This window comes from Mauremys mutica, chromosome 1 (genome assembly GCF_020497125.1).
Source record: "Mauremys mutica isolate MM-2020 ecotype Southern chromosome 1, ASM2049712v1, whole genome shotgun sequence".
Classification (NCBI taxonomy): Eukaryota; Metazoa; Chordata; order Testudines; family Geoemydidae; genus Mauremys; species Mauremys mutica.
Window position 1 is genome coordinate 369,614,067 of NC_059072.1, and position 25,785 is coordinate 369,639,851.

Here is a 25,785-nt window from a genome sequence, read left to right on the forward strand (position 1 = left end):
CAGTGGTGTCCCCCAGGATTGTGTCCTGGGACCAGTGCTGTTCAGCATATTAATAAATGATCTGGAAAAAGCAGTAAACAGTGAGGTGGCAAAATTTGCAGATCATACAAAATTAATAAATATATTAAAGTCCAAAGCAGACTGATACAAAGGGATCTCACAAGACTAGGGAACTGGGCAACAAAATGGCAGATGAAATTTAGTGTTGATAAATGTAATAGGGTCTAAATTGGATGTTACACATCTAATAACATATCTTGGATGGAGTCACTGTAGATAGTTCTCTGAAAACACCAGTGCAATGTACAGTGGCAATCTAAAAACCTAACAGAATATTTTCAATCATTAGGAAAGGGATAGATAATAAGGAAGAAAACAGCATATGGCCTCTGTAAACCCATAGTACATCCACGTGTTGAATACTGCATGCAGATCTGGTCACCCCATTTCAAAAGAGATATACTGGATTTGGAAAAGGTTCAGAGAAGGGTCACAGAAATGATTACGGGTAGGAATACCTTCTGCATGAGAAGACATTAAAAAGCTTGGAAAAGTGATGGATAAGGTGGGATATGACAGAGGTTCTATAAAATCATCACTGATGTGGAAAAGTTGAATAAGGAAATGTTATTTACTCCTTCACATAAGACAAAAACTAGGGGTCACCCACTCAGTTCCTTCTAAGCTGTGTGGCCACGAAGCAGGCGATCAAGGGCTGTGCAGGTGGGGAGAGGTGCCCCTCCTCTGTTCCGGCCCAGCCTAGCCCCTCTGAAGATGCCGTAGCCATGGAGAGGTGCCCCTCCACCAGCCCACCCCCACAAAACGGCTACAGCGGCACAGAGGCACCGTTCCCCTGGCCCGCAGCTGGGGAGAGACACCCCTTCCCAGGATGGCCCAGCCCAGCCCCAACAGCACTGCCTCTCCCTAGGCCCAGCCCTCCCCAGCCCCGCTAGAGCTGCCGCGGCAGGGGAAAGGCATCCCTCTTCTGGCCCAGCCCAGTTTAGCTCCACCAGGTCTGCCAGGGTTGTTAGTGCAGAGTCCTGCACTTAGGACAGAAGAATCCCATGCACTGCTACAGGCTGGGGACTGACTGGCTAAGTGACAGATCAGCAGAAAATGACCTGGGGATTACAGTGGATTAGAAGCTGGATATGAGTCAGCAGTGTTCTCTTGTTGCCAAGAAGGCTAACAATATATTGCACTGCAATAGTAGGATCATTGCCAGCAGATCGAGCAAAGTGATTATTCCCATCTATTCAGCACTGGTGGGGCCATATCTGGAGTATTATGTCCAGTTTTGGGTCCTCCACTACAGAAGGGATGTGGACAAATTGGAGAGAGTCCAACGGAGGGCAACGAAAACGATCAGGGGAATGGGGCACATGACTTATGAGGAGAGGCTGAAGGAACTGGGTTTGTATAGTCTGCGGAATAGAAGAATGAGGGGGGATTTGATAGCTGCTTTCAACTACCCAAAGGGGGGTTCCAAAGAGGATGGATCTAGACTGTTCTCAGTGGTGACAGATGACAGAACAAGGAGCAATGGTCTCAAGTTGCAGTGGGGGAGGTCTAGGATGGAAATTAGGAAACACTATTTCACTAGAAGGGTGGTGAAGCACTGGAATGGGTTACCTAGGGAGGTGGTGGAATCTCCATTCTTAGAGGTTTTTAAGGTCAGGCTTGACAAAGCCCTGGCTGGGATGATTTAGTTGGTGTTGGTCCTGCTTTGAACAGGGGGTTGGAATAGATGACCTCCTGAGTTCTCTTTCAACCATAATCCTCTATATTTCTATGGTTCTCTGAAGGCTAGGTCCATCAATGGTTATTAGCCACGATGTGCAGGGATCCAACAGCATGTTCTGTGTTTCCCTAGCCTCTGTTTTCCAGAAGCTCGGAGTGGGTGACAGGGGATGAATCACTTGACGATTGCCTGTTCTGTTCATTCCCTCTGAAGCACCTGGTAGTGGCCACTGATGGAAGACAGGATACTGGGCTAGATGGACCAAAGGTATTACCCAGTATGGCCATTCTGATGTTCTCTTATGGACTACAGCTGTATCTGCCCCCTGCTGTAACCCACTAGACCCCACTCCCCTTCCAGAGCTGAGATAGAACCCAGGAGTCCTGAGGGTTCTCTTTCTCTGTAGAGTTAGTAACAATGTAAGAACATACATAAACACTTTAAAATTAATCAGTGGCTCTTAAGTGACTTGCAATAAGATGTAAGAAAATGTTAGTATTATAACTGTGTGGGTCTAATAATTATTACATTTTATTTCTTTCACATAGGAATTAGATGCAGTGCTCCTGAGATCTAGTTACCAACAATCAGAAAGGTGGAAACCCAATGGGTAGGTACATAGACCAATTCCCAGGTTTGTCATGCTGAATCAGCACAGTAAGGTCAGCAAAGGATCTAATGTCTCTTTGACTGCTCAGTCAGTGATTCAGGGAAGGGGGCCCAGCACCACATTACCAGCCAGCTCTCCATGTAGCTCGGTGTGAGAGCCAGAGCATCAGGAGAAAACTTTAGGTCCCTTTATCATAAAGAGCCGGAGCAGCCTGTCCCGGATCTGTTTGGTCCTCACCCCGTATATGATGGGGTTCAGCATGGGGGGCACCAGAAGGTACATGTTGGCCATGAGAATGTGGAAATGCAGGGGCACATTGTGTCCAAATCGGTGCGTGAGGAAGGAGAAAAGAGCTGGGATGTAAGAGCCTAAGATGACACAGAGGTGGGAGCCGCAGGTCCCAAAAGTCTTGAGCCGGGCGTCCTTTGTGGGGATGCTAAAGATGGCCCTGAGGATCTGGGTATAGGACAAGGCAATAAAAAATACATCCAGACTGGACAGAAAGAAGGCCAGAAAGAGGCCGTAGTAACTACTGACACGGATGTCAGCACAGGCCAGATTTGCTATGGCCATGTGCTCACAGTATGTGTGGGGGATGATGTTGGTTCTGCAATATGGCCACCGCCTCACTAGGAAGGGATAGGGCAGTACAAGCATGCCGCCGCGCAGCACTACGGCCAGGCCGATCTTGGCAACCACGGGGCTTGTCAGGATGGTGGAATGTCTCAGGGGATCGCAGATGGCCACATAGCGATCCAAAGCCATGGCCACGAAGATCCCAGACTCCATCACTGAGACACAGTGAATGAAATACATTTGGGTGAGGCAGGCACTGAAATCAATCTCCCTGGAATTGAACCAGAAGATGCTCAGCATCTTGGGTAGGGTGGATGTAGACAGGACCAGGTCAGCAACGGCCAGCATACAGAGGAAATAGTACATGGGCACATGGAGTTTTGGCTCCATCTTTACAATTAACAGGATGGTGAAGTTCCCCAACATGGCTATGATGTATATGGTGCAGAAGGGGATGGAGATCCAGACGTGGGCTGCCTCCAGGCCAGGAATGCCCAGCAGGATGAAGGTGGAAGGGTTGGTGAAGTCGGTTGTGTTGGAATCTGACATGGAGTAGGGGAGAAGGTGTCCAACTCTGAGGCAGAAGGATGTCTCCTGCATGTACCATATGTTCCCCTGACTTCCTGTATGTGCCCAGCGTCCAGGGTGATGGTAGCTGTACAAATGCCTGAACAGAGAAAGAATGTTAATATGAGACACTACATTCACTACTGGAGGTTGTTCTCATGGATGAAGCAGATTGGTCGCTCTTCAGAAACTGAAAAATGACATTTTCATTATTCAGATAAACGGGTTATGAAAAACTAACCTTATGAAGGCCAATTCCATATTTAATGGTGCTCCATGCGTCAATAATTCCTACACATCTTGGACTATTTAGTTTAGAAAAGAGAGAAATAAGGGGGCATGAGATAGTGGAGAAGAAAAGAAAAGAATGGAAGTGATTACATTCAAATGGACAAACAGAGAAGAGTTCCCAACCTGATAGGAAGGAAACATGTAGACAGAAAGATGGGAATGGAAATTAGGAGTTCTTTAAACCACGATTCCACAGTGAAGAAAGTGGACAACTTTGGCTAAAAACCCAGTTCAGTGGCAAACTGAAGGCAGCAATTGCAGGGGGGAGGGGACGGAGGGGCAAAATAGATAGGAAGTGTGGAAAAAGAAAAATATATAGCAAGTAATTCAAATCGGAAGTTATAAACATTCATAGGGGACTTTAAAAGACATCAGGGAAAACTCCATGCTCGGCAAGTCTAAGGATAGCAAAAAGGAGGTTATTAAGTATATTAAGAAGAAAAGAAATCCTAGAAAAGGTTAAGAGGGAGAAAGGAAACTTGTTAATATCGCAGAAAATGTAGATGTGTTCACAGAATGTTTTTGTCCTGCATTTGGAAAGAAGCAGTTTGAGGGGCTCATTTAACTTGAGGTGATGAAATACTTTCCAGTCCATTAGCTGTCAAGGAGGATGCAGGGCCACCCAGAGGATTCAGGGGGCCTGGGGCAAAGCAATTTCAGGGGCCCCTTCCATAAAAAAAAAGTTGCAATACTACAGAATACTGTATTCTCGTGGGGGCCTCTGTGAGGCCTGAGGCAAATCGCCCCACTTGCCCCTCCCCCCCCCAGGCAGCCCTGGGAAAAATAAACATTTAAAAACCTTCCGCATCTCGGCAGAAACCCAGTTTTGAGAAAACTTCTTTTCAAGTCACCTTTACAAGGTATCACTGGTTCTCAGCACCAGCTAGTGCTAAAAGGCACTAAAGCTCATTAAAAAGGTTGGACAAATATTTTCCATCAAAACTTTTTTGCATCAAAAACTAGGGTTTTTTAAAAAGCAGAAAAAAATCATGGACAACATCTGCTTTCCTTCAAAATTTGTTGTGGTTTTTTTTAAGTTAAAAGCTGAAATTAGTCTGCCAAAACCTGGACCTTCTTTGGGGTTTCAGAAGTGTGTGGCCAAATATTTGCTGCTTGCTGTGTTTGTTTAAAGAAACAAAACAAAACAAAATTCTGCTTAAAAAAATCCAAAACTTTTGAACCACCTGAGCTTGTGACCAAATGACTGAGCCCATCCAGTCAGAGATTTTTCCAGGTTTCTGATACTCTATTGGCTTCCTTGACTCATATCTGTCTCCATAACTTTGGGTTCATTTAGCTTAGAACATAAGAACATAAGAATGGCCATAGAGGGTCAGACCAAAGGTCCATCCAGCCCAGTATCCTGTCTCCCGACAGTGGCCAATGCCAGGTGCCCCAGAGGGAGTGAACCTATCAGGTAATGATCAAGTGATCTCTCTCCTGCCATCCATCTCCATCCTCCGACAAACAGAGGCCAGGGACACCATTCCTTACCTATCCTGGCTAATAGCCATTAATGCACTTAACCTCCATGCATTTATCTGTTTCCTAGAGACTGGCTCCATGGGGTCCCTCACAAACTGGAGACAGTTACTGTGGATTTGTCTTTAGTATAGACTATGTACATACTCCACAAACTGAGCATTTGAGCTTGTTCCAGAATCTGGGATGAGCCTATGTTGTGAAAACTGAAATGCTCAAAATAGCACATGCATGTGAATGGACACAGGGTGCTAAAATTAAATTAACCCAGGGGGTTGGGAACCCTCAGGGGACCACGAGTTTATTACTGGGGGTTGTGAACTGTCAGCCTCTATCTCAAGCCCTGCTTTGCCTCTAGCATTTATAATAGTGTTAAATATATATATATATATATAATATCTTCTAGTGGAGATAAGGAGGTGCTAGTCCCGTTATACAAGGCGTTGGTGAGACCTCATTTGGAGTACTGTGTGCAGTTTTGGTCTCCCACGTTTAAGAAGGATGAATTCAAACTGGAACAGGTACAAAGAAGGGCCACTAGAATGATCCGAGGAATGGAAAGCCTGTCATATGAAAGGAGACTTGAGGAGCTCGGTTTGTTTTCCTTAACCAAAAGAAGGTTGAGACGAGATATGATTGCTCTCTTTAAATATATCAGAGGGATAAATACCAGGGAGGGATAGTATCAGAGGGGTAGCCGTGTTAGTCTGGTTCTGTAGAAGCAGCAAAGAATCCTGTGGCACCTTATAGACTAACAGACGTTTTGTGGCATGAGCTTTCGTGGGTGAATACCCACTTCTTCGGATGCAGGGAGGGAGAGGAATTATTTCAGCTCAGTACTAATGTGGACATGAGAACAAATGGATATAAATTGGCAGTCGGGAAGTTTAGGCTTGAAATTAGACGAAGGTTTCTAACCATCAGGGGAGTGAAATTCTGGAACAGCCTACTGAGGGAAACAGTAGGGGCGAAGAACCTCTCTGGCTTTAAGATTAAGCTTGATAAGTTTATGGAGGGAATGGTTTGATAGGATAACGTGATTTAGTCAATAGGTCAATAACGTGCCGCCACTGGTAATTAGTACCGAGGGTCAATGTTGGGATATTGAAAGACTTTTTCCCGAGTGTCTGGCTAGAGAGTCTTGCCCGCATGCTCGGGGTTCAGCTGATCGCCATATTTGGGGTCGGGAAGGCATTTTCCTCCAGGGTAGATTGGCAGTGGCCCTGGAGGTTTTTCGCCTTCCTCCGCAGCATGGGGCAGGGGTCGCTTGCTGGAGGATTATCTGCTACTTGAAGTCTTTAAATCAGGATTTGGGGACTTCAACATCTGAGTCAAGGGAGAGAATTATTTCAGGAGTGGGTGGGTCAGCTTTTGTGGCCTGCATTTTGCAGGAGGTCAGACTAGATGATCATAATGGTCCCTTCTGATCTTAAGTTCTATGATTCTATGATATAAAAAAGTGTTTTTAATTTATTGGGGGGGAGTCGCACTCAGAGGTTTGCTATGTGAAAGGGGTTACCAGGACAAAAGTTTGAGAACCACTGAATTAACCCCTCTGGAGCCTCTGGGAATGCAGGGGGGGGGTCTCCCTTGGTAGGGTTGGGAAGGAGGTAGGTGGTGTAGGATATTGCTCTTCTAATGTGATCCCTCCCCCATGGAAAAGAGAACAGCTTGGCCCTTGGTGTTCAATAGCCGTCTGCAAGCCTCAAACTGCTGAATGAGCTTTAGGGTAGGGAAGGCTCTGCCTCCCAAACAGACTGGCCCTGCCCCCTATCTGACCCCCATCTACTTCCTGCCCCCCAACTGTCCCCCTCAGAATCCCCAACCCATCCTGCTCCTTGTCCCCTCACTGTACCCCCGAGACACCCTCCCCAACCGCCACCCCAGGACTCCACTCCCCACCAACGGCCCGTTCCCTGTCCCCTGATTGCCCCAACCCCTATTCACTGCCCCCCTGAGTCCTGACAGACCCCCGGAACGCCCATGATCCAACTCCCCATTCCCCATCCACTGACCACCCACCCAGAACCTCTGCCCCCTCCCTGTCCCCTGACTGTCCCCGGGACTCCTTGCCCCTTATCCAACCCCCCCTAGCCCCCACCCCCTGCCATGCTGCTTACCCCCACCTCCCCCCTCTCCCGGAGCCTCAGTGGGCCGCATCCAGGAGCGGCCCTGGACAGCACTGCAGAGCCGTGGCTCCAGCAGGGCCTAAGTTTCCGCCGGTCGGCCCTGAGCTCGCAGCCTCACCCCCTTACCACGCGGAGCTCAGGCCCCGCTGGAGCCAGCCCGTTCTAGCTCTGTCCAGGGCCACTCCTGGGTTACCGCCACCTCTCCACTCTCTCGGAGCCTCAGCCCGGACAGCGCTGCAGCAGCTGGCTCTAGCCAGGGGCGGCTCCAGGGCCCAGCACACCAAGCGCGTGCTTGGGGTGGCATGCCGTGCGGGGCACTCTGCCGGTTGCCGGGAGGGCAGCAGGTGGCTCTGGTGGACCTCCCGCAGGTACCCCTGCGGAGGGTCCACTGGTCCCGCAGTTTTGGTTCAGCATCCGCAGGCACGCCTGCGGGAGGGCCACCGGAGCCGCGGGACCTGCAGAGCGCCCCCCGCGGCATGCCACCATGCTTGGGGTGGCGAAATGGCTAGAGCCGCCCCTGGCTCTAGCAGAGCCTAAGTTCCTGCCAGTCGGCCCGAAGCTTGCAGCCTCACCCCCTTACCATGTGGCTCTGAGCAGGGAGGACCTCAGACCCTCCTGGAGCCTCGCCACTTTAGTTCTGTCAGGGCCGCTCCTGGACACGGTGTGCTGAGGCACCAGGGGATGGGGGAAGGTGGAGGCAGGACCAGGGCCGGAGAATTCTCATCAGGGCCCCTGTGGGGCCTGGGGCAAATTGCCCCACTTCCCCCCCCTGCCCTGGGCAGCCCTGGGAGGATGTCAAACAGCATCTACAGTAGAACCTTGGAGTTATGAACAACAGAGTTACAAGTTGACCGATCAACAACACTTCTCATTCAGAACTAGAAGTATACAATCAGGCAGCAGCAGATCCAAAATACTACTAAAGGTAATAAAAAAAAAGGTAATAATTGGAGATATACCAATCTCCTAAAACTAGAAGGGACCTTGAAAGGTCATCAAGTCCAGCCCTCTGCTTTCATTAGCAGGACCAATTTTTGCCCTAGATCCCTAAGTGGCCCCCTCAAGGATTGAACTCACAACCCTGGGTTTAGCTGGTTAATGCTCAAACCACTGAGCTATCCCTCTTCACTGCTGCTACTACTACTACTACTACCAATAATAATAATAATAATAATAATAATAATAATAATAATAATAATAATAATAATAATAATAAAAAATAATTAATAATTAATTAAAAAAGTCCAACAACTAAAAAAAGGAAACTACAGGACAGTTCTGTGTTAAACATAAACAATTAAAAAAATAAAGCGAAATTACAAAAAATATTTGACAAGGTTAGGAAACAATGGAAAAGCTGGTATTGGATAAGTTAAAAAAAAGTCTAGGAATGTAATTAATGCCAGTCAACAATATGGTTTGTGGAAAACAGGTCTTTTCAAATAATTTCATTTTTAACACATTTAATTTACACATTTGGTTGATCAAGGGAATTGCAAAGATGTAAGAGACTTTGATTTCTCTGAGGCATTGGATTTAGTCGGGGAAAACATTCAGATAAAAAAATGAACACTGGACAATATCAGTACAGCACATATTTAATGGACTAAAAACTGGCTAAATAACAGATCTCAAAAAGCAGTTGTCAATGGACTATTGTCATTGAATGGGGGTGTTTCTCTCAGGGTTCCATAGGGATCAGATCTAGGCCTGATGCTACTCAATATTTTAATCAATGACAACTTTCATCCTAAAGGATTCATTGGGACACTGAAATGCAGCCACCTTGTGACCATTATCAAGGGGGGAGGGGCACAGCAAAGAGAGACGTTTTGGCCCACGATACTGGAGCAAACTCATCCTCTGTGGCAAGGGCCCTGGGATATTTAATGTCTGTGCAGAGCAGCAAGGACCCCAGACTTACTGTCTATCCCATCCTGCCCACGTTGCACTGGGTTTGTCGAGGGGGTGAGCTCCTCAGCAAGAGATGGTGCCTGTGAATCCTGAGATAGAAGTGTCCTCCCTGGGAATCCCCCTCAGGTAGCCGTGTCCCACACCTCTGTCAGCCCAGCATCTGCAGCAATATCCCAACTGAGGAGCCGACACAGAGGTGTGCACCATTTATAACATAGCTCTGTGCAATCCCCGTGGGGTTCGCTCAGCCTCTAGAGGAGAAGTGGCATCTGAATGTAAACAGGCTGGTGACAAGCTTGTTTGTGAATCTGTGCTATTTATCCAGCTATAGCAGTAAACAGTAATTAAGGGACCTTTCCACAGGAAGATGAGAACTCTTGGGTTCTCCACTGAGTCAGAGGGGAATTGGCTGCTCTGTGCATTTGTGTATATTGACAAATAATAGCTGATTAGGAAGAAAACTAGGGATAATGACTAGATGTCCTTAGGGCCTAATACCCTGTAAATGCCAAGGATAGCTGGGTAGATAGAAGACAGACACATCTGGAGAAAGATGACCGAGGGGAGATATGAACACTTTCTGCAGGCACACGGGGCTGCCACTGATGTATCAGAGATCGGTAATTTTCATCAGTAACTATCACCATACTGTGCAGCACCTTTCATTGAAGGGTCTTCAAAACCCCTAGTAAAGGAAAGTCATTATGAACATATCCCCATTATACAGATAGTTAAACTGGGGCACAGAGTTGGCCTCTCCCCATTCACCCCTAGTAGTTCTCTGGGACCTTCTTAAGACTGGCGGTTCATGACCCGTATATTTTATTCCCCTGTCACCCGGTAACACCAGCTTGTGACGTTATTAATATAATCTGAGACCATATAGAACATGGTTGCAATCAAGGTCCTGTAGTGGCACCAAATCTTATGTAAAGTGGGTCATATGAGATGTCTAAGACCAGGTTATAGGTTGCTGGTTATGATTATGTTCTCTGGGTGCATGTGTCATTTTTTAGTTAAAGTTATGAGTATTGCGTCTGTTCTGTCTGTACTTCAAACATGTGCTGTGCTTCTGGGACACATCCCAGACAAGTTGATGTTAACTCTGCCTAGCCTGCTTGAGGGCCCATTAAGGACCATCAGCTACACAATTGACCCATGGAGAGGAGGCAGACACACCTTGTAACTCAGCAAAGTGCAGGGACTTGCCCATGTGACTCCAGACTCCATTTTGCTGTAATTTTCCACAGTAAGGAGAAATTGGTTCTTACACCTGGAAAAGCCTATAAAAAGCTGATGCCTCATCTCCATCTTGTCTTCAATCCTGCTTCTTACCTCTGGAGGGACCTTGCTATGAACTGAAGCTCTGAAAAAAGGACTGAATGACCCATCCCAGCGGGGGATGTTCCAGAGACTTGATTTGAGCCTGCAGTTTACCCCATCACTGCTACAAGCCTGAACTAAGAACTTTGCCATTACTGTATGTAATTGATTCCATTTAACCAATTCTAGCTCTCATCTGTATCTTTTTCCTTTTCTGAATAAACCTTTCAATTTTAGATTCTAAAGGATTGGCAACAGTGTTCTGATTTGTATATTTACCTGGGTCTGGGACTTGATTCTTTGGAATCGAGAGAACCTTTTTCCTTTATTGGGGTGTTGATTTTCATAACCATTCAACCCCAAGACAAGTGGCACTAGTGGTGATACTGGGAAACTGGAGTGTCTAAGGCAATTGCTTGTGTGACTTGTGGTTAGCCAGTGGGGTGAGACCAAAGTCCTTTTTGTCTGGCTGGTCTGGTTGGCTTTAGGGGTGGAAAAAACCAAGCCTTGGGCTGTGACTGCCCTGTTTTAAGTGATTTGTCCTGAATTGGAACTCTCAGTTGGGTCCTGACAGAACGGCATCGTCACACAGGTCATTTTGAGGGATCTGGACATTTTCATCAGGGTTTGTCTCCATCTTGGGATCTCAGTATTTTTCCACTGACTGGTGTTGGAACCAAGTTTTGAAACAAAGGATAGAATCATAGAATATTAAGGTTGGAAGAGACCTCAGGAGGCCATCTAGTCCAACCCCCTGCTCAAAGCAGGACCAATCCCCAACTAAATCATCCCAGCCAGGGCTTTGTCAAGCCTGACCTTAAAAACATCTAACGATAGACATTCCACCACCTCCCTAGGGAACCCATTCCAGTGCTTCACCACCCTCCTAGTGAAAAAGTTTTTCCAAATATCCAACTTAGACCTCCTCCAATGCAACTTGAGCATATTGCTCCTTGTTCTGTCATCTGCCACCAGTGAGAAGACCCTATCCCCTTTCTCTTTGGAACCCCCTCACTTTTCAAATCCCCCCTCACTCTTCTCTTCTGCAGACTAAATAACCCCAGTTCCCTCAGCCTCTCCTAAGAAGTCATGTGTCTCAGCCCCCTGATCTAGGTGTGGCCTCACCAGTGTCGAATAGAACGGAATAATCACTTCCCATGATCTGTTGGCAATGCTCCTACTAATGCAGCCCAATATGCCATTGGCCTTCTTGGCAATGAGGGCACACTGCTGACTCATATCCAGCTTCTCGTCCACTGTAATCCCCAGGCCCTTTTCTGCAGAACTGCTGCTCAGCCAGTTGGTCCCCAGCCTGTAGCAGTGCATGGGATTCTTCCATCTTAACTGAAGAAGTCTGCACTTGTCCTTGTTGAACGGTTTTGTAGCTGCATCACTGGTATTCATTTTTCTGCTTTCTTGAGCTCATTTCCCTCACCCAAAATAAACAAACAGAAATTAACAAAACTGTGACCTTCTCCTGACTGTTCTTTGCCACTGCACTTAAGACTCACTTAAAATCACAAATATCAGTGTTTAAAGTGTGAACTCCACTTGAAGTAACAAGCTGTACATGCACCCTGCTCTCTGTGCCACACTGACGTTCCCCTGGTATTATCCAGACCGGTGATCTGCTAGGTCACCCCAATCCTCGACTCTGGGAGTCAGGCTTACCCTGCTGTGAGAACCCCCACTCCTGGGCTGTTCACGCACAGCCTCTTTTATGTAAGCTGCTTCCAGCTACATGAGAGAGCACTTTTGGCCAGCCACTGTTTGGATTGTGCAACCAAATGACACTAGCCAATACCTCCAGTCCCAGACAGAACACTAGGAACTGCCGTCTTGCTGTGTCCAGTTATGCCTGCTGGACGCTTCAAGCTTATATGAGTTCATCAATGGAACAAAGACATTGATATATACCGGGTTTGTAATCCCAAGGGGAGTCTCTGACTTGCTTCAAACTAAACACACTGCTTCAGGTAGAATAAACAAGCACACTGAGGCTGGATCTAGACTGTTCTCAGTGGTCCCAGATGACAGAACAAGGAGTAATGGTCTCAAGTTGCAGTGGGGAAGGTCTAGGTTGGAAATTAGGAAACACTATTTCACTAGGAGGGTGGTGAAGCACTGGAATGGGTTCTCTAGGGAGATGGTGGAATGTCCATCCTTAGAGGTTTTTAAGGCCCGGCTTGACAAAGCCCTGGCTGGGATGATTTAATTGGGGATTGGTCCTACATTTAACAGGGGGTTGGAATAGATGACCTCCAGAGTTCTCTTTCAACAATAATCCTCCATATTTTTTTGATTCTGTGGAGGATAGGTCCATCAATGGCTATTAGCCATGATGCGCAGGGATCCAACAGCATGTTCTGTGTTTCCCTAGCCTCTGTTTTCCAGAAGCTCGGAGTGAGTGAAAGGGGATGAATCACTAGATGATTGCCTGTTCTGTTCATTCTTTCTGAAGCACCTGGTAGTGGCCACTGATGGAAGATAGGATACTAAGCTAGATGGACCAAAGGTACTACCCAGTATAGCCATTCTGATGTTCTCTAATGGACTGCAGCTGTATTTGCCCCATGCTGTAACCCAATAGACCCCACTCCCCTTCCAGAGCTGAGATAGAACCCAGGAGTCCTGAGGGTTCTCTTTCTCTGTAGAGTTAGCAACAAAGTAAGAACATACATCAAAACTTCAAAATTAATCAGTGGCTCTTAAGTGACTTGCAATAAGATGTAAGAAAATGTTAGTATTATAACTGTGTGGGTCTAATAATTATTACATTTTATTTCTTTCACATAGGAATTAGATGCAGTGCTCCTGAGATCTAGTTACCAACAATCAGAAAGATGGAAACCCAGTGGGTAGGTACACAGACCAATTCTCAGGTTTGTCATGCTGAATCAGCACAGTAAGGTCAGGAAAGGATCTAATGTCTCTTTGACTGCTCAGTCAGTGATTCAGGAAACAGGGCCAGCACCATGTTACCAGCCAGCTTTGCACGGAGCTGAGTCTGAGAGCCAGAGCACCAGGAGAAAACTTTAGGTCCCTTTATGATAAAGAGCCGGAGCAGCCTGTTCCGTATCTGTTTGGTCCTCACCCCGTAGATGATGGGGTTCAGCATGGGGGGCACCAGGAGGTACATGTTGGCAATGAGAACGTGGAAATACAGGGGCACAGTGTGGCCAAATCGGTGCGTAAAGAAGGAGAAGAAAGCTGGGATGTAAGAGGCTAAGATGACACAGATGTGGGAGACACAGGTCCCAAAAGTCTTGAGCCGGGCGTCCTTTGTGGGGAGGCTGAAGATGGCCCTGAGGATCTGGGTATAGGACAAGGAAATAAAAAATAAATCCAGACTGGACAGAAAGAAGGCCATAAAGAGGCCATAGTAACTACTGACACGGATGTCAGCACAGGCCAGATTTACTACGGCCATGTGCTCACAGTACGTGTGGGGGATGATGTTGGTTCTGCAATATGGCCACTGCTTCGCCAGGAGGAGATAGGGCAAAACAAGCATGCCACCACGCAGCACCATGGCCAGGCCGATCTTGGCAACCACGGGGTTTGTCAGGATGGTGGAATATCTCAGAGGATCACAGATGGCCACGTAGCGATCCAAAGCCATGGCCAAGAGGATTCCAGACTCCATAGCTGAGAAAAAGTGAATGAAGTACATCTGGGTGAAGCAGGCATTGAAATCGATCTCCCTGGAATTGAACCAGAAGATGTTCAGTGTTTTGGGCAGGATGGACGTAGATAGGACGAGGTCGGTGACGGCCAGCATGCAGAGGAAATAGTACATGGGCACCTGGAGTTTTGGCTCCATCTTCACAGTGAAGAGGATGGTGAAGTTCCCCAAGATGGCTATGATGTACATGGCACAGAAGGGGATGGAGATCCATATGTGGGCTGCCTCCAGGCCAGGAATGCCCAGCAGGATGAAGGTGGAGGGGTTGGTGAAGTTGGTTGTGTTGGAATCTGACATGGAGTAGGGAAGAAGGTGCTCAAGTCTGAGGCAGAACAGTGTCTCCTGCATGTACCATAGGTTCCCTGACTTTCTGTATTTGCCCAGGGTCTAGGGTGATGGTCGCAGTACAAATGCCTGGATGGAGAGAAAATGTTACTATGCGACACTACATGCACTACTGGAGGCCGTTCTCATGGATGAAGCAGATTGGTCGCTCTTCAGAAACTGAAAAATGACATTTTCATTATTCATATAAACAGGTTATGAACAACTGACCTTATGAAGGCCAATTCCATATTTTATGGTGCTCCGTGCATCAATAATTCCTACACATCTTGGACTATTTAGTTTAGAAAAGAGAGAAATAAGGGGGCATGAGATAGTGGAGAAGAAAAGAAAAGAATGGAAGTGATTACATTCAAATGGACAAACAGAGTAGAGTTCCCAACCTGATAGGAAGGAAACATGTAGACAGAAAGATGGGAATGGAAATTAGGAGTCTAAGGATAGCAAAAAGGAGGTTATTAAGTATATTAAGAAGAAAAGAAATCCTAGAAAAGGTTTATGCCAATTCCTAGAGGGAGAAAGGAAACAATATCGCTGAAAATGTAGATGTGTTCACAGAATATTTTTGTTCTGCATTTGGAAAAAAGCAGTTTGAGGTGCTCATTTAACTTGAGGTGATGAAATACTTTCCAGTCCATTAGCTGTCAAGGAGGATGTCAAACAGCATCTACATAGAACCTTAGAGTTACAAACACCAGAGTTACAAACTGACTGATCCACCACACTTCTCATTCAGAACTACAAGTACACAATCAGGCAGCAGCAGAGCCAAAAATAAATAAATAAATAAGTCCAAAAACTAAAAAAAAAAAAAAAGGCAAATAAAGGACAGTTCTGTATTAAACAGAAACAATTAAAAAATAAAATGAAATTAAAAAAAATGTTTGACAAGGTCTTGTCAAATAATTTCACTTCTTTAACAGATTTAATTTACACATTTGGTTGATCAAGGGAACTGCAAAGATGTAAGAGACTTTGATTTCTCTGAGGCATTGGATTTAGTAGGGGAAAACATTCAGATAAAAACATGAACACTGTACAATATCAGTACAGCACATATTTAATGGACTAAAAACTGGCTAACTGACAGATCTCAAAAAGCAGTTGTCAATGGACTATTGTCACTGAATGGGGGTGTTTCTCTCAAGGTTCCATAGGGATCAGATCTAGGCCTGATGCTATTCAATATTTTCATCAATGATCTAGAAGCAAATAGAAAATTACTGCAGGTAAAATTTGTGGATGACCCAATGATTGGCAGAGTGGTCACAATGAGGTGGCCGGGGCAGGCACACCGATTGATTTGGAGCATTTGCCAATGCAAACAAAATGTTGTAATACAGTGAATCGCAAAGTGATCCTCTCGGAACAGGATATGTAGGACCAACCCACAGGCCAGGGCACTGTATTATGGAATGCAGGGACCCTGAAAAGGATTTGGGGTCACTGGGGACAACTAACTCATCGTGAGCTCCCAGCGTGATGCTGTGGCCAAAAGGTCTGTTGTGGTCCTTGGATTCATAAACAGGGAAGTGGTGAGTGGGGGCCAGGGAAGGGGGCCTCTGCCTGTGGCATTGGTGAAATGTCCTGGGGTCCACATTTCAAAAAGATGTTGAAAACTTGGAGACGGTATAGAAAAGAGCTAAAAAAATGACTGGATGATAGTAGAGAATATGGCACACAGAGAACGAGACTTAAAGAGCTTCATCTACTTATCTTGTCACAAAGATGATCAAGCACAGATGTTCCTGGGGAGAAAACCGTGGGTAACAATGGGCTCTGTAATCTAGCGGAGAAAGGCAGAGCAAGGCCCAGTGGCTGGAAGCTGAAGCCAGACATATTCCAGTAGGAAATAAGGACCAAATGTTTAACACTGATGTTGCTCAACTGTTGGGACAAACTGAGAAGGGAAGTGGTGGATTCCCCAGCTCGCCATGGCTGCAGAGTCAGACTGGATGCTCACCTGGAAGATCTGCTTGAGGGCTTCTCTAAACTTAAAATGCTACCGCTGCTTTACCATAGCGCTTCAGTGTAGACACTACTGACGGCAGGGGTTCTCCCAGCAGCATAGGGAATCCACCTCCCCTCGACCTCATATTGCCTGCACCCAGGTGAGGTTGATACAGTGACATCACTCAGGGATGTGCATTTTTTTTGCTGGAGAATTGTGTCCAGTTTCGGTCACCAGTGTAGAGGAAGGATACAGAGAAACTGGAAAGGATCCAGAGGTGAGGGACAAAGAGGATCCAAGGGGTGAAACACAAGCCGTACGAGGAAGCTGAAGGAACTGGAGATGATTAATTTAGAAAAGAGGAGATTAAAAGGGGACATGACCGCAGTCTTCAGATACTTGCAAGGCTGCTACTATAAAAACAGATGGAGAAAAGTGGTTCTTGTTGGCCACAGTGGCAGGACAGAGTCAATGGGTTCAAACTACAGCACAGAAGATTGAGATAAAATCTCAGGAAAAATTTCCTAACTGTAACAAGTGGAAGACAATGGAGCAGACGCCTCAGGAGGTTATGGGTGCTTACAGAAGGTGGGCAGCTGTCTGTCTAGACCCAACAAAGCCTGCACCTTAGCAGACCAGCAGACCCTTGTTGTCCCATCTCACCCTGGGGCTCTATAATTCTATGATGTGAAACCCTAGTGTACACTAGGTCTTAGTCAGACACAAGTCATGGGGCTCAATACAGGGGTAAATGTATGAAATTCAGTGGCCAATGTGATGTTCTGTCCCATCTAGAGGCCCTGAGACCACTTAAAGAGACAGATTATGAGGCTGCTTAACAGACACGTGGCTTTTAGCTCATGCAGTAGAGGCTGATGTACTAAACTCCAGAGATCCCAGGTTCAATCCCACCCGCCAACGACTGGGGTCTGTTGGCATTACACAGGAATTTAGACTGGATGACCTAATGGTCTGTTCTGGGCTTAAACTCCATGAATCTATTGATAAGGAAAGTAGATCTGGCATTTATATTTACTGTGTCTCACAACACAAAAAGAAGGGAACATTCAATTTCCATAATCCATATTGGGCCTGTGGAACTCCTTGCCACAGGCATTATTGGAGCACAGAGCTTAGCTGAATGGGATTCACAAATGGATTGGCCATTATAGGCACCACCTTTAGTTAAGTCTGTCTGACACCTTCCATTAGGAGACCTCATTATCAGTTGCTTATAAGTTTGCCAAACTGTTTGGACTGAAATTTCCCACACTGGGTGTCTGCTTCCGGCTGAATTGGTTTTTTTAAGTTTCAGGCATGACAGATCAGCCGACTTCTCGAATGAAGCCAGGAAAAATGATGTCTTGACATGCTGAAAAATTCTTAGAATTGTTCCTGTGAGGAGCCCTAGCACCTCCAGGCTTTACGGCAGATAAAAGTCAGGTAACAGCTCCCCCCACCCCCTTTAACAGCCAGAGTCCTGAAATGTAAGAGGAGGAAAGGAGGAAATGACAGTCTCTGTGCATTAAGAGCTGGATTCTGAGGTCTTTACTCAGTTCTTACTCCAAGGGGACTTTTCCCGCAGTGGGGCCTGAGCAAAGTAAAGGCCATGGCCTCAGAATTTGTCTGTGTATTGTCCATCGACTAACAACTTTCATCCGGAAGGATTCATTGGGCCACTGAAATGCAGCCACCTTGTGGCCATCATCAAGTGGAGAGGGGCACAGCAAAGAGAGACGTTTTGGCCCACGATACTGGAGCAAACTCATCCTCTGTGGCAAGGGCCCTGGGATATTTAATGGCTGTGCAGAGCAGCAAGGACCCCAGACTTACTGTCTATCCCATCCTGCCCACGTTGCACTGGGTTTGTCGAGGGGGTGAGCTCCTCAGCAAGAGATGGTGCCTGTGAATCCTGAGATGGAAGCGTCTTCCCTGGGAATCCCCCTCAGGTAGCCGTGTCCCACACCTCTCTCAGCCCAGCATCTGGAGCAATATCCCAACCGAAGAGCCGACACAGGGGTGTGCACCATTTATAACATAGCTCTGTGCAATCCCCGTGGGGTTCGCTCAGCCTCTAGGGGAGAAGTGGCATCTGAATGTAAACAGGCAGGTGACAAGCTTGTTTGTGATTCTGTGCTATTTATCCAGCTATAACAGTAAACAGTAATTAAGGGACCTTCCCACAGGAAGATGAGAACTCTCGGGTTCTCCACTGAGTCAGAGGGGAATTGGCTGCTCTGTGCATTTGTGTATATTTAAAAATTATAGCTGATTAGGAAGAAAACTAGGGATAATGACTAGATGTCCTTAGGGCCTAATACCCTGTAAATGCCAAGGATAGCTGGGTAGATAGTAAACAGACACATCTGGAGAAAGATGACCGAGGGGAGATATGAACACTTTCTTCTGGCACATGGGGCTGCCACTGATGGATCAGAGATCAGTAATTTTCATCAGTAACTATCACCATACTGTGCAGCACCTTTTATTAAAGGGTCTTCAAAACCCCTAGTAAAGGAAAGTCACTATGAACATATCCCCATTATACAGATAGTTAAACTGAGGCACAGAGTTGGCCTCTCCCCATTGACCCTGGCACCTGTCATTTTTATGGTCTTGGTTTCCCATCAACCCTTCCTTTTGGTACTGGGAAAGAGCCAATCAAACATCTTCACTAAGTTTTCGTAAAGGGCCAACGATCCCCTAACATTCACACAGGCTAAAATCTGCCACTGAAGAATGTTTACGCTAGCACATCCGGGCCCCACATTAACAACATATACATTTACCAGTATCATTTATAAAAGAACATTCAACATATTTAACATCCTGGGCCCACTTCTTGATACTAAACATGATGATATTAATTAAAGGACCATTTAGAATCAATAACATAATCATCTCTAAGTTTAACAGGCAGTAAAACCCTCGTAGTTCTCTGGGACGTCTTAAGACTGGTGGTTTGTGACCCATATTTTTTATTCCTCTGTCACCCGGTAACACCAGCTTGTGACGTTATTGATATAATCTGGGAACATATAGAACATGGTTGCAACCAAGGTCCTGTAGTGGCACCAAATCTTATGTAAAGTGGGTCATATGAGGTGTCTAAGACCAGGTTATGGGTTGCTGGTTATGATTAAACTGTCTGGGTGCATGTGTCATTTTGTAGTTGAAGTTATGAATATTGGCTCTGTACTGTCAGTACTTCAAACTTGTGCTGTGCTTCTGGGAGACACCCCAGACAAGTTGGTGTTAGCTCTGCCTAGCCTGCTTGATGGCCCATTAAGGACCATCAGCTACACAATTGACCCATTGAGAGGAGGCAGATATGCCTTGAAACTCAGTAAACTATGCGGGAACTTGCCCATGTGACTCCTGACTCCATTTTGCTGTAATTTTCCACAGTAAGAACAAAGAGGTTCTTACACCTGGAAAAGACTATAAAAGGCTGATGCCTCATCTCCATCTTGTCTTCAATCCTGCTTGTTACTTCCGGAGGGACTTTGCTACGAACTGAAGCTCTGAACAAAGGACTGAATGACCAATCCCAGCAGGGGATGTATTCCGGAGACTTGATTTGAGCCTGCACTTATTCCAGCACTGCTACGAGCCTGATCCAAGAACTTTGCCATTATTGTATGTAATTGATTCCATTTAACCAATTCTAGCTCTCATCTCTATCTTTTTCCTTTTATGAATAAGCCTTTCGATTTTAGATTCTAAAGGATTGGCAACAGTGTGATTTGTGGGTAAGATCTGATTTGTATATTTACTTGGGTCTGGGACTTGATTCTTTGGGATCGAGAGAACCTTTTTCCTTTATTGGGGTGTTGGTTTTCATAACCATTTATCCCCAGGACAAGTGGCACTGGTGGTGATACTGGGAAACTGGAGTGTCTGAGGTAATTGCTTGTGTGACTTGTGGTTAGCCAGTGGGGTGAGACCAAAGTCCCCTTTCTCTGGCTGGTTTGGTTTGCCTTAGGGGTGGAAAAAACCCAGCCTTGGGCTGTGACTGCCCTGTTTTAAGCAATTTGTCCTGAATTGGCACTCTCAGTTGGGTCCCGCGAGAACTGCGTCGTCACACAGGTCAATTTGAGGGATCTGGACATTTTCATCAGGGTTTGTCTCCATCTTGGGATCTCAGTATTTTTCCACTGACTGGTGTTGGAACTAAGCTTTGAAAGAAAGGATAGAATCATAGAATATGAAGGTTGGAAGAGACCTCAGGAGGCCATCTAGTCCAACCCCCTGCTCAAAGCAGGACCAGTCCCCAACTAAATCATCCCAGCCAGGGCTTTGTCAAGCCTGACCTTAAAAACCTCTAAGGATGGACATTCCACCACCTCCCTAGGGAACCCATTCCAGTGCTTCACCACCCTCCTAGTGAAAAAGTTTTTCCTAATATCCAACTTAAACCTCCTCCACTATAACTTGAGACCATTGTTCCTTGTTCTGTCATCTGCCGTCACTGAGAAGACCCTATCCCCTTTCTCTTTGGAACCCCCTCACTCTTTTCAAATCCCCCCTCACTCTGATTTTCTGCAGACTAAATAACCCCAGTTCTCTCAGCCTCTCCTAATAAGTCATATGTCTCAGCCCCCTGATTTAGGTGTGGCCTCATCAGTGTTGAATAGAATGGAAAATCACTTCCCTTGATCTGTTGGCAATGCTCCTGCTAACGCAGCTGTCATAAACAGATAGTTAAGGGTTAAGGGCTCTTTTACCTGTAAAGGGTTAACATACAGTACCTGATGACCACCTGACCGAAGGACCAATCAGAGATAAGATTTTTTCAAATCTCTGTGGAGGGAAGCTTTTGTCTGTGTTTTCTTTGTTTGTCTCAGGTACTCTTTTGAATCTAAAAGAGACCAGTCATGTCTCCAAGTTCTCCTGGAGTAGTTTCTACTAATTAATAGTGAGTATTAATTAGAAAGGCGAATTAGTCTTATGATTTGATTTCTATATTTGCAATTGTGTGTTTGCTAAAGGAAATTCTTTATTCCTGTTTGCTGTTACTTTGCTTTCACTGAGAAAGAAAGGGGGAGAGAGGATTCTCTCCAGAGATTGATAAGGTTATACCCTATGAGTGTCCAGCTTGGGCTCATAGAGATTCTGTATTTTCTTTTTGTTCTCTTAATAAATTCTTTTCTTTTCTTTGGACTTGGTTAATTCCTTCTTCTGTGGAAATTCAGGGGAAGGTGAGGGGGGAAGAGACAGTTCCTCCTGGGTTTGATTCGAGCAGTTTGAATCAAGGTATCTCTCTCTCCTAGGAAAAGGGAGGGGGGAGGAAGCAGGGGGAATGGTTTGTTTCTCCTGGGTGTAAGAACTCCATGGATTTGGGGCTCTTGGAATCCCCTAGGATTTTGGGGAAGGACTGTGTCTCAATCCACATTTCCTGATTGAGTGGTGGCAGCTTACTAGATCTAAACTAGGATTTTAGTTTAGAGGGAAACCAAGTCAGGTCCCCACATTGGAGCCCAACAGTTCCAAGTGGGGGTGAGACCTTTACCCGCATGCCACCATGACAAAGGTCTCACCCCCACTTGGCCTTCTTGGCAACGAGGGCACACTGCTGACTCATATCCAGCTTCTCGTCCACTGTAATCCCCAGGCCCTTTTCTGCAGAACTTCCTATTAGCTAGTTGGTCCCCAGCCTGTAAGAGTGCATGGGATTCTTCCGTCCTAGTTGAAGGACTCTGCACTTGTCCTTGTTCAACGGTTTTGTAGCTGCATCACTGGGTATTCATTTTTCTGCTTTCTTGAACTTATTTCCCTCAATCAAAATAAACAAACAGAAATTAACAAAGCTGTGACCTTCTCCTGACTGTTCTTAGCCACTGCATTGAAGACTCACATAAAATCACAAATATCAGTGTTTAAAGTGTGAACTCCACTTGAAGTAACAAGCTGTACATACACCCTGCTCTTTGCTCCACTCTGACATTCCCTTGGTGTTGTCTGGACCAGGGATCTGCTAGGTCACTCCAATCCTCGACTCTGGGAGCCAGCCTTACCCTGCTGTGCTGTGAGAAACCCCACCCCCGGGCTTTTCACGCACAGTCTCTGGCATGTAAACTGCTTCCAGCTATGTGCGAGAGCACTTTTGGCCAGCCACTGTTTGGATTGTGCAACCAAATGACACTAGCCAATATCTCCAGTCCCAGACACAACACTAGGAACTGCCATCTTGCAGTGTCCAGTTATGCCTGCTGGACGCTTCAAGCTTATATGAGTTCACCAATGGAACAAAGAAATTGATATGTACCAGGCTTGTAATCCCAAGGGGAGTCTCCGACTTGCTTCACACCAAACACACTGCTTCAGGTAGAATAAAAAAGCGCATTTTGTAGAATAAACAAGCACATTGAGGTTGGATCTAGACTGTGCTCAGTGGTACCAGATGACAGAACAAGGAGTAATGGTCTCCAGTTGCAGTGGGGGAGGTTTAGGTTGGACATTAGGAAACACTATTTCACTAGGAGGGTGGTGAAGCACTGGAATGGGTTACCTAGGGAGGTGGTGGAATCTCCATTCTTAGAGGTTTTTAAGGCCTGGCTTGACAAAGCCCTGGCTGGGATGATTTAGTTGGTGTTGGTCCTGCTTTGAACAGGGGGTTGGAATAGATGACCTCCTGAGTTCTCTTTCAAGCATAAACCTCTATATTTCTTTGGTTCTCTGGAGGCTAGGTCCATCAATGGCTATTAGCCATGATGAGCAGGGATCCAACAGCATGTTCTGTGTTTCCCTAGTCTCTGTTTTCCAGAAGCTCGGAGTGGGTCACAGGGGATGAATCACTTGACGGTTGCCTGTTCTGTTCGTTCCCTCTGAAGCACCTGGTAGTGGCCACTGATGGAAGACAGGATACTGGGCTAGATGGACCAAAGGTATTACCCAGTATGGCCATTCTGATGTTCTCTTATGGACTACAGCTGTATCTGCCTCCTGCTGTAACCCACTAGACCCCACACCCCTTCCAGAGCTGAGATAGAACCCAGGAGTCCTGAGGGTTCTCTTTCTCTGTACAGTTAGCAACAAAGTAACAACATACATAAACACTTTAAAATTAATCAGTGGCTCTTAAGTGACTTGCAATAAGATGTAAGAAAATGTTAGTATTATAACTGTGTGGATCTAATAATTATTACATTTTATTTCTTTCACATAGGAATTAGATGCAGTGCTCCTGATATCTAGTTACCAACAATCAGAAAGGTGGAAACCCAATGGGTAGGTACATAGACCAATTCCCTGATTTGTCTTGCTGAATCAGCACAGTAAGGTCAGCAAAGGATCTAATGTCTCATTGACTGCTCAGTCAGTGTTACCAGCCAGCTTTGCACGGAGCTCGGTGTGAGAGCCAGAGCATCAGGAGAAAACTTTAGGTCCCTTTATCATAAAGAGCCGGAGCAACCTGTTCCGTATCTGTTTGGTCCTCACCCCGTATATGATGGGGTTCAGCAGGGCGGGCACCAGAAGGTACAAGTTGGCGATAAGAATGTGGAAATGCAGGGGCACATTGTGGCCAAATCGGTGCGTAAGGAAGGAGAAGAAAGCTGGGATGTAAGAGGTTAAGATGACACAGATGTGGGAGACACAGGTCCCAAAAGTCTTGAGCCGGGCGTCCTTTGTGGGGAGGCTGAAGATGGCCCTGAGGATCTGGGTATAGGACAAGGCAATAAAAAATACATCCAGACTGGACAGAAAGGAGGCCAGAGATAGGCCATAGTAACTACTGACACGGATGTCAGCACAGGCAAGATTTACTACGGCCATGTGCTCGCAGTACGTGTGGGGGATGATGTTGGTTCTGCAATATGGCCACCGCTTCGCCAGGAGGAGAAAGGGCAGAACGAGCATGCCGCCACGCAGTACCACGGCCAGGCCGATCTTGGCTACCACAGGGTTTGTCAGGATGGTGGAATATCTCAGAGGATCACAGATAGCCACGTAGCGATCCAAAGCCATGGCCAAGAGGATCCCAGACTCCATAGCTGAGAAGAAGTGAATGAAGTACATCTGGGTGAAGCAGGCATTGAAATCGATCTCCCTGGAATTGAACCAGAAGATGTTCAGTGTTTTGGGCAGGATGGACGTAGATAGGACGAGGTCGGTGACGGCCAGCATGCAGAGGAAATAGTACATTGGCACCTGGAGTTTTGGCTCCGTCTTCACAGTGAAGAGGATGGTGAAGTTCCCCAAGATGGTTATGATGTACATGGTGCAGAAGGGGATGGAGATCCATATGTGGGCTGCCTCCAGGCCAGGAATGCCCAGCAGGATGAAGGTGGAGGGGTTGGTGAAGTTGGTTGTGTTGGAATCTGACATGGAGTAGGGAAGAAGGTGCCCAAGTCTGAGGCAGAACAGTGTCTCCTGCATGTACCATAGGTTCCCCTGACTTTCTGTATGTGCCCAGGGTCTAGGGTGATGGTCGCAGTACAAATGCCTGGATGGAGAGAAAATGTTACTATGGGACACTACATGCACTACTGGAGGCCGTTCTCATGGATGAAGCAGATTCGTTGCTCTTCAGAAACTGAAAAATGACATTTTCATTATTCAGATAAACGGGTTATGAAAAACTAACCTTATGAAGGCCAATTCCATATTTTATGGTGCTCCGTGCGTCAGTAATTCCTACACATCTTGGACTATTTAGTTTAGAAAAGAGAGAAATAAGGGGGCATATGATAGTGGAGAAGAAAAGAAAAGAATGGAAGTGATTACATTCACATGGGCAAACAGAGAAGAGTTCCCAACCTGATAGGAAGGAAACATGTAGACAGAAAGATGGGAATGGAAATTTGGAGTTCTTTAAACCACGATTCCACAGTGAAGAAGGTGGACAACTTTGGCTAAAAACCCAGTTTAGTGGCAAACTGAAGGCAGCAATTGCAGGGGGGAGGGGACGGAGGCGCAAAAGTGTAGATTCAAATCAAGTAAAAATCATAAGCGAATCCACATGTTCCATAGAGTCTCTATGGATAGAAATTTCATGCTCTAGTAAAAATATAACATTAGGGATCTATTATCGACCACCTGACCAGGACAGTAATAGTGATGATGAAATGCTAAGGGAAATTAGAGAGGCTATCAAAATTAAGAACACAATAATAGTGGGGGATTTCAATTATCCCCATATTGACTGGGAACATTTCACTTCAGGAAGAA

The 25,785-nt window shown here is 46.1% G+C and overlaps 3 protein-coding genes across 3 annotated transcripts; all 3 read right to left on the minus strand.

Moving 5' to 3' along the window:
• Positions 1-2,516: 2,516 nt before the first annotated feature.
• Positions 2,517-3,482, minus strand: LOC123363047 (olfactory receptor 52R1-like). The gene has a single exon (XM_045003731.1). The coding sequence runs from the start codon at positions 3,474-3,476 to the stop codon at positions 2,517-2,519; it is 960 nt and encodes a 319-aa protein (XP_044859666.1). The 5' UTR covers positions 3,477-3,482.
• Positions 3,483-13,679: 10,197 nt separating this feature from the next.
• LOC123350874 (olfactory receptor 52N2-like) lies at positions 13,680-14,621 on the minus strand (the record flags this gene model as incomplete). The annotated part of the gene is made up of 1 exon (XM_044989708.1): positions 13,680-14,621. A coding segment is annotated over exon 1 (936 nt), but the record flags the coding sequence as incomplete, so codon positions are not given.
• Positions 14,622-23,982: 9,361 nt separating this feature from the next.
• On the minus strand, positions 23,983-24,948 carry LOC123363050 (olfactory receptor 52N2-like). The gene has a single exon (XM_045003745.1). The coding sequence runs from the start codon at positions 24,940-24,942 to the stop codon at positions 23,983-23,985; it is 960 nt and encodes a 319-aa protein (XP_044859680.1). The 5' UTR covers positions 24,943-24,948.
• Positions 24,949-25,785: the final 837 nt, after the last annotated feature.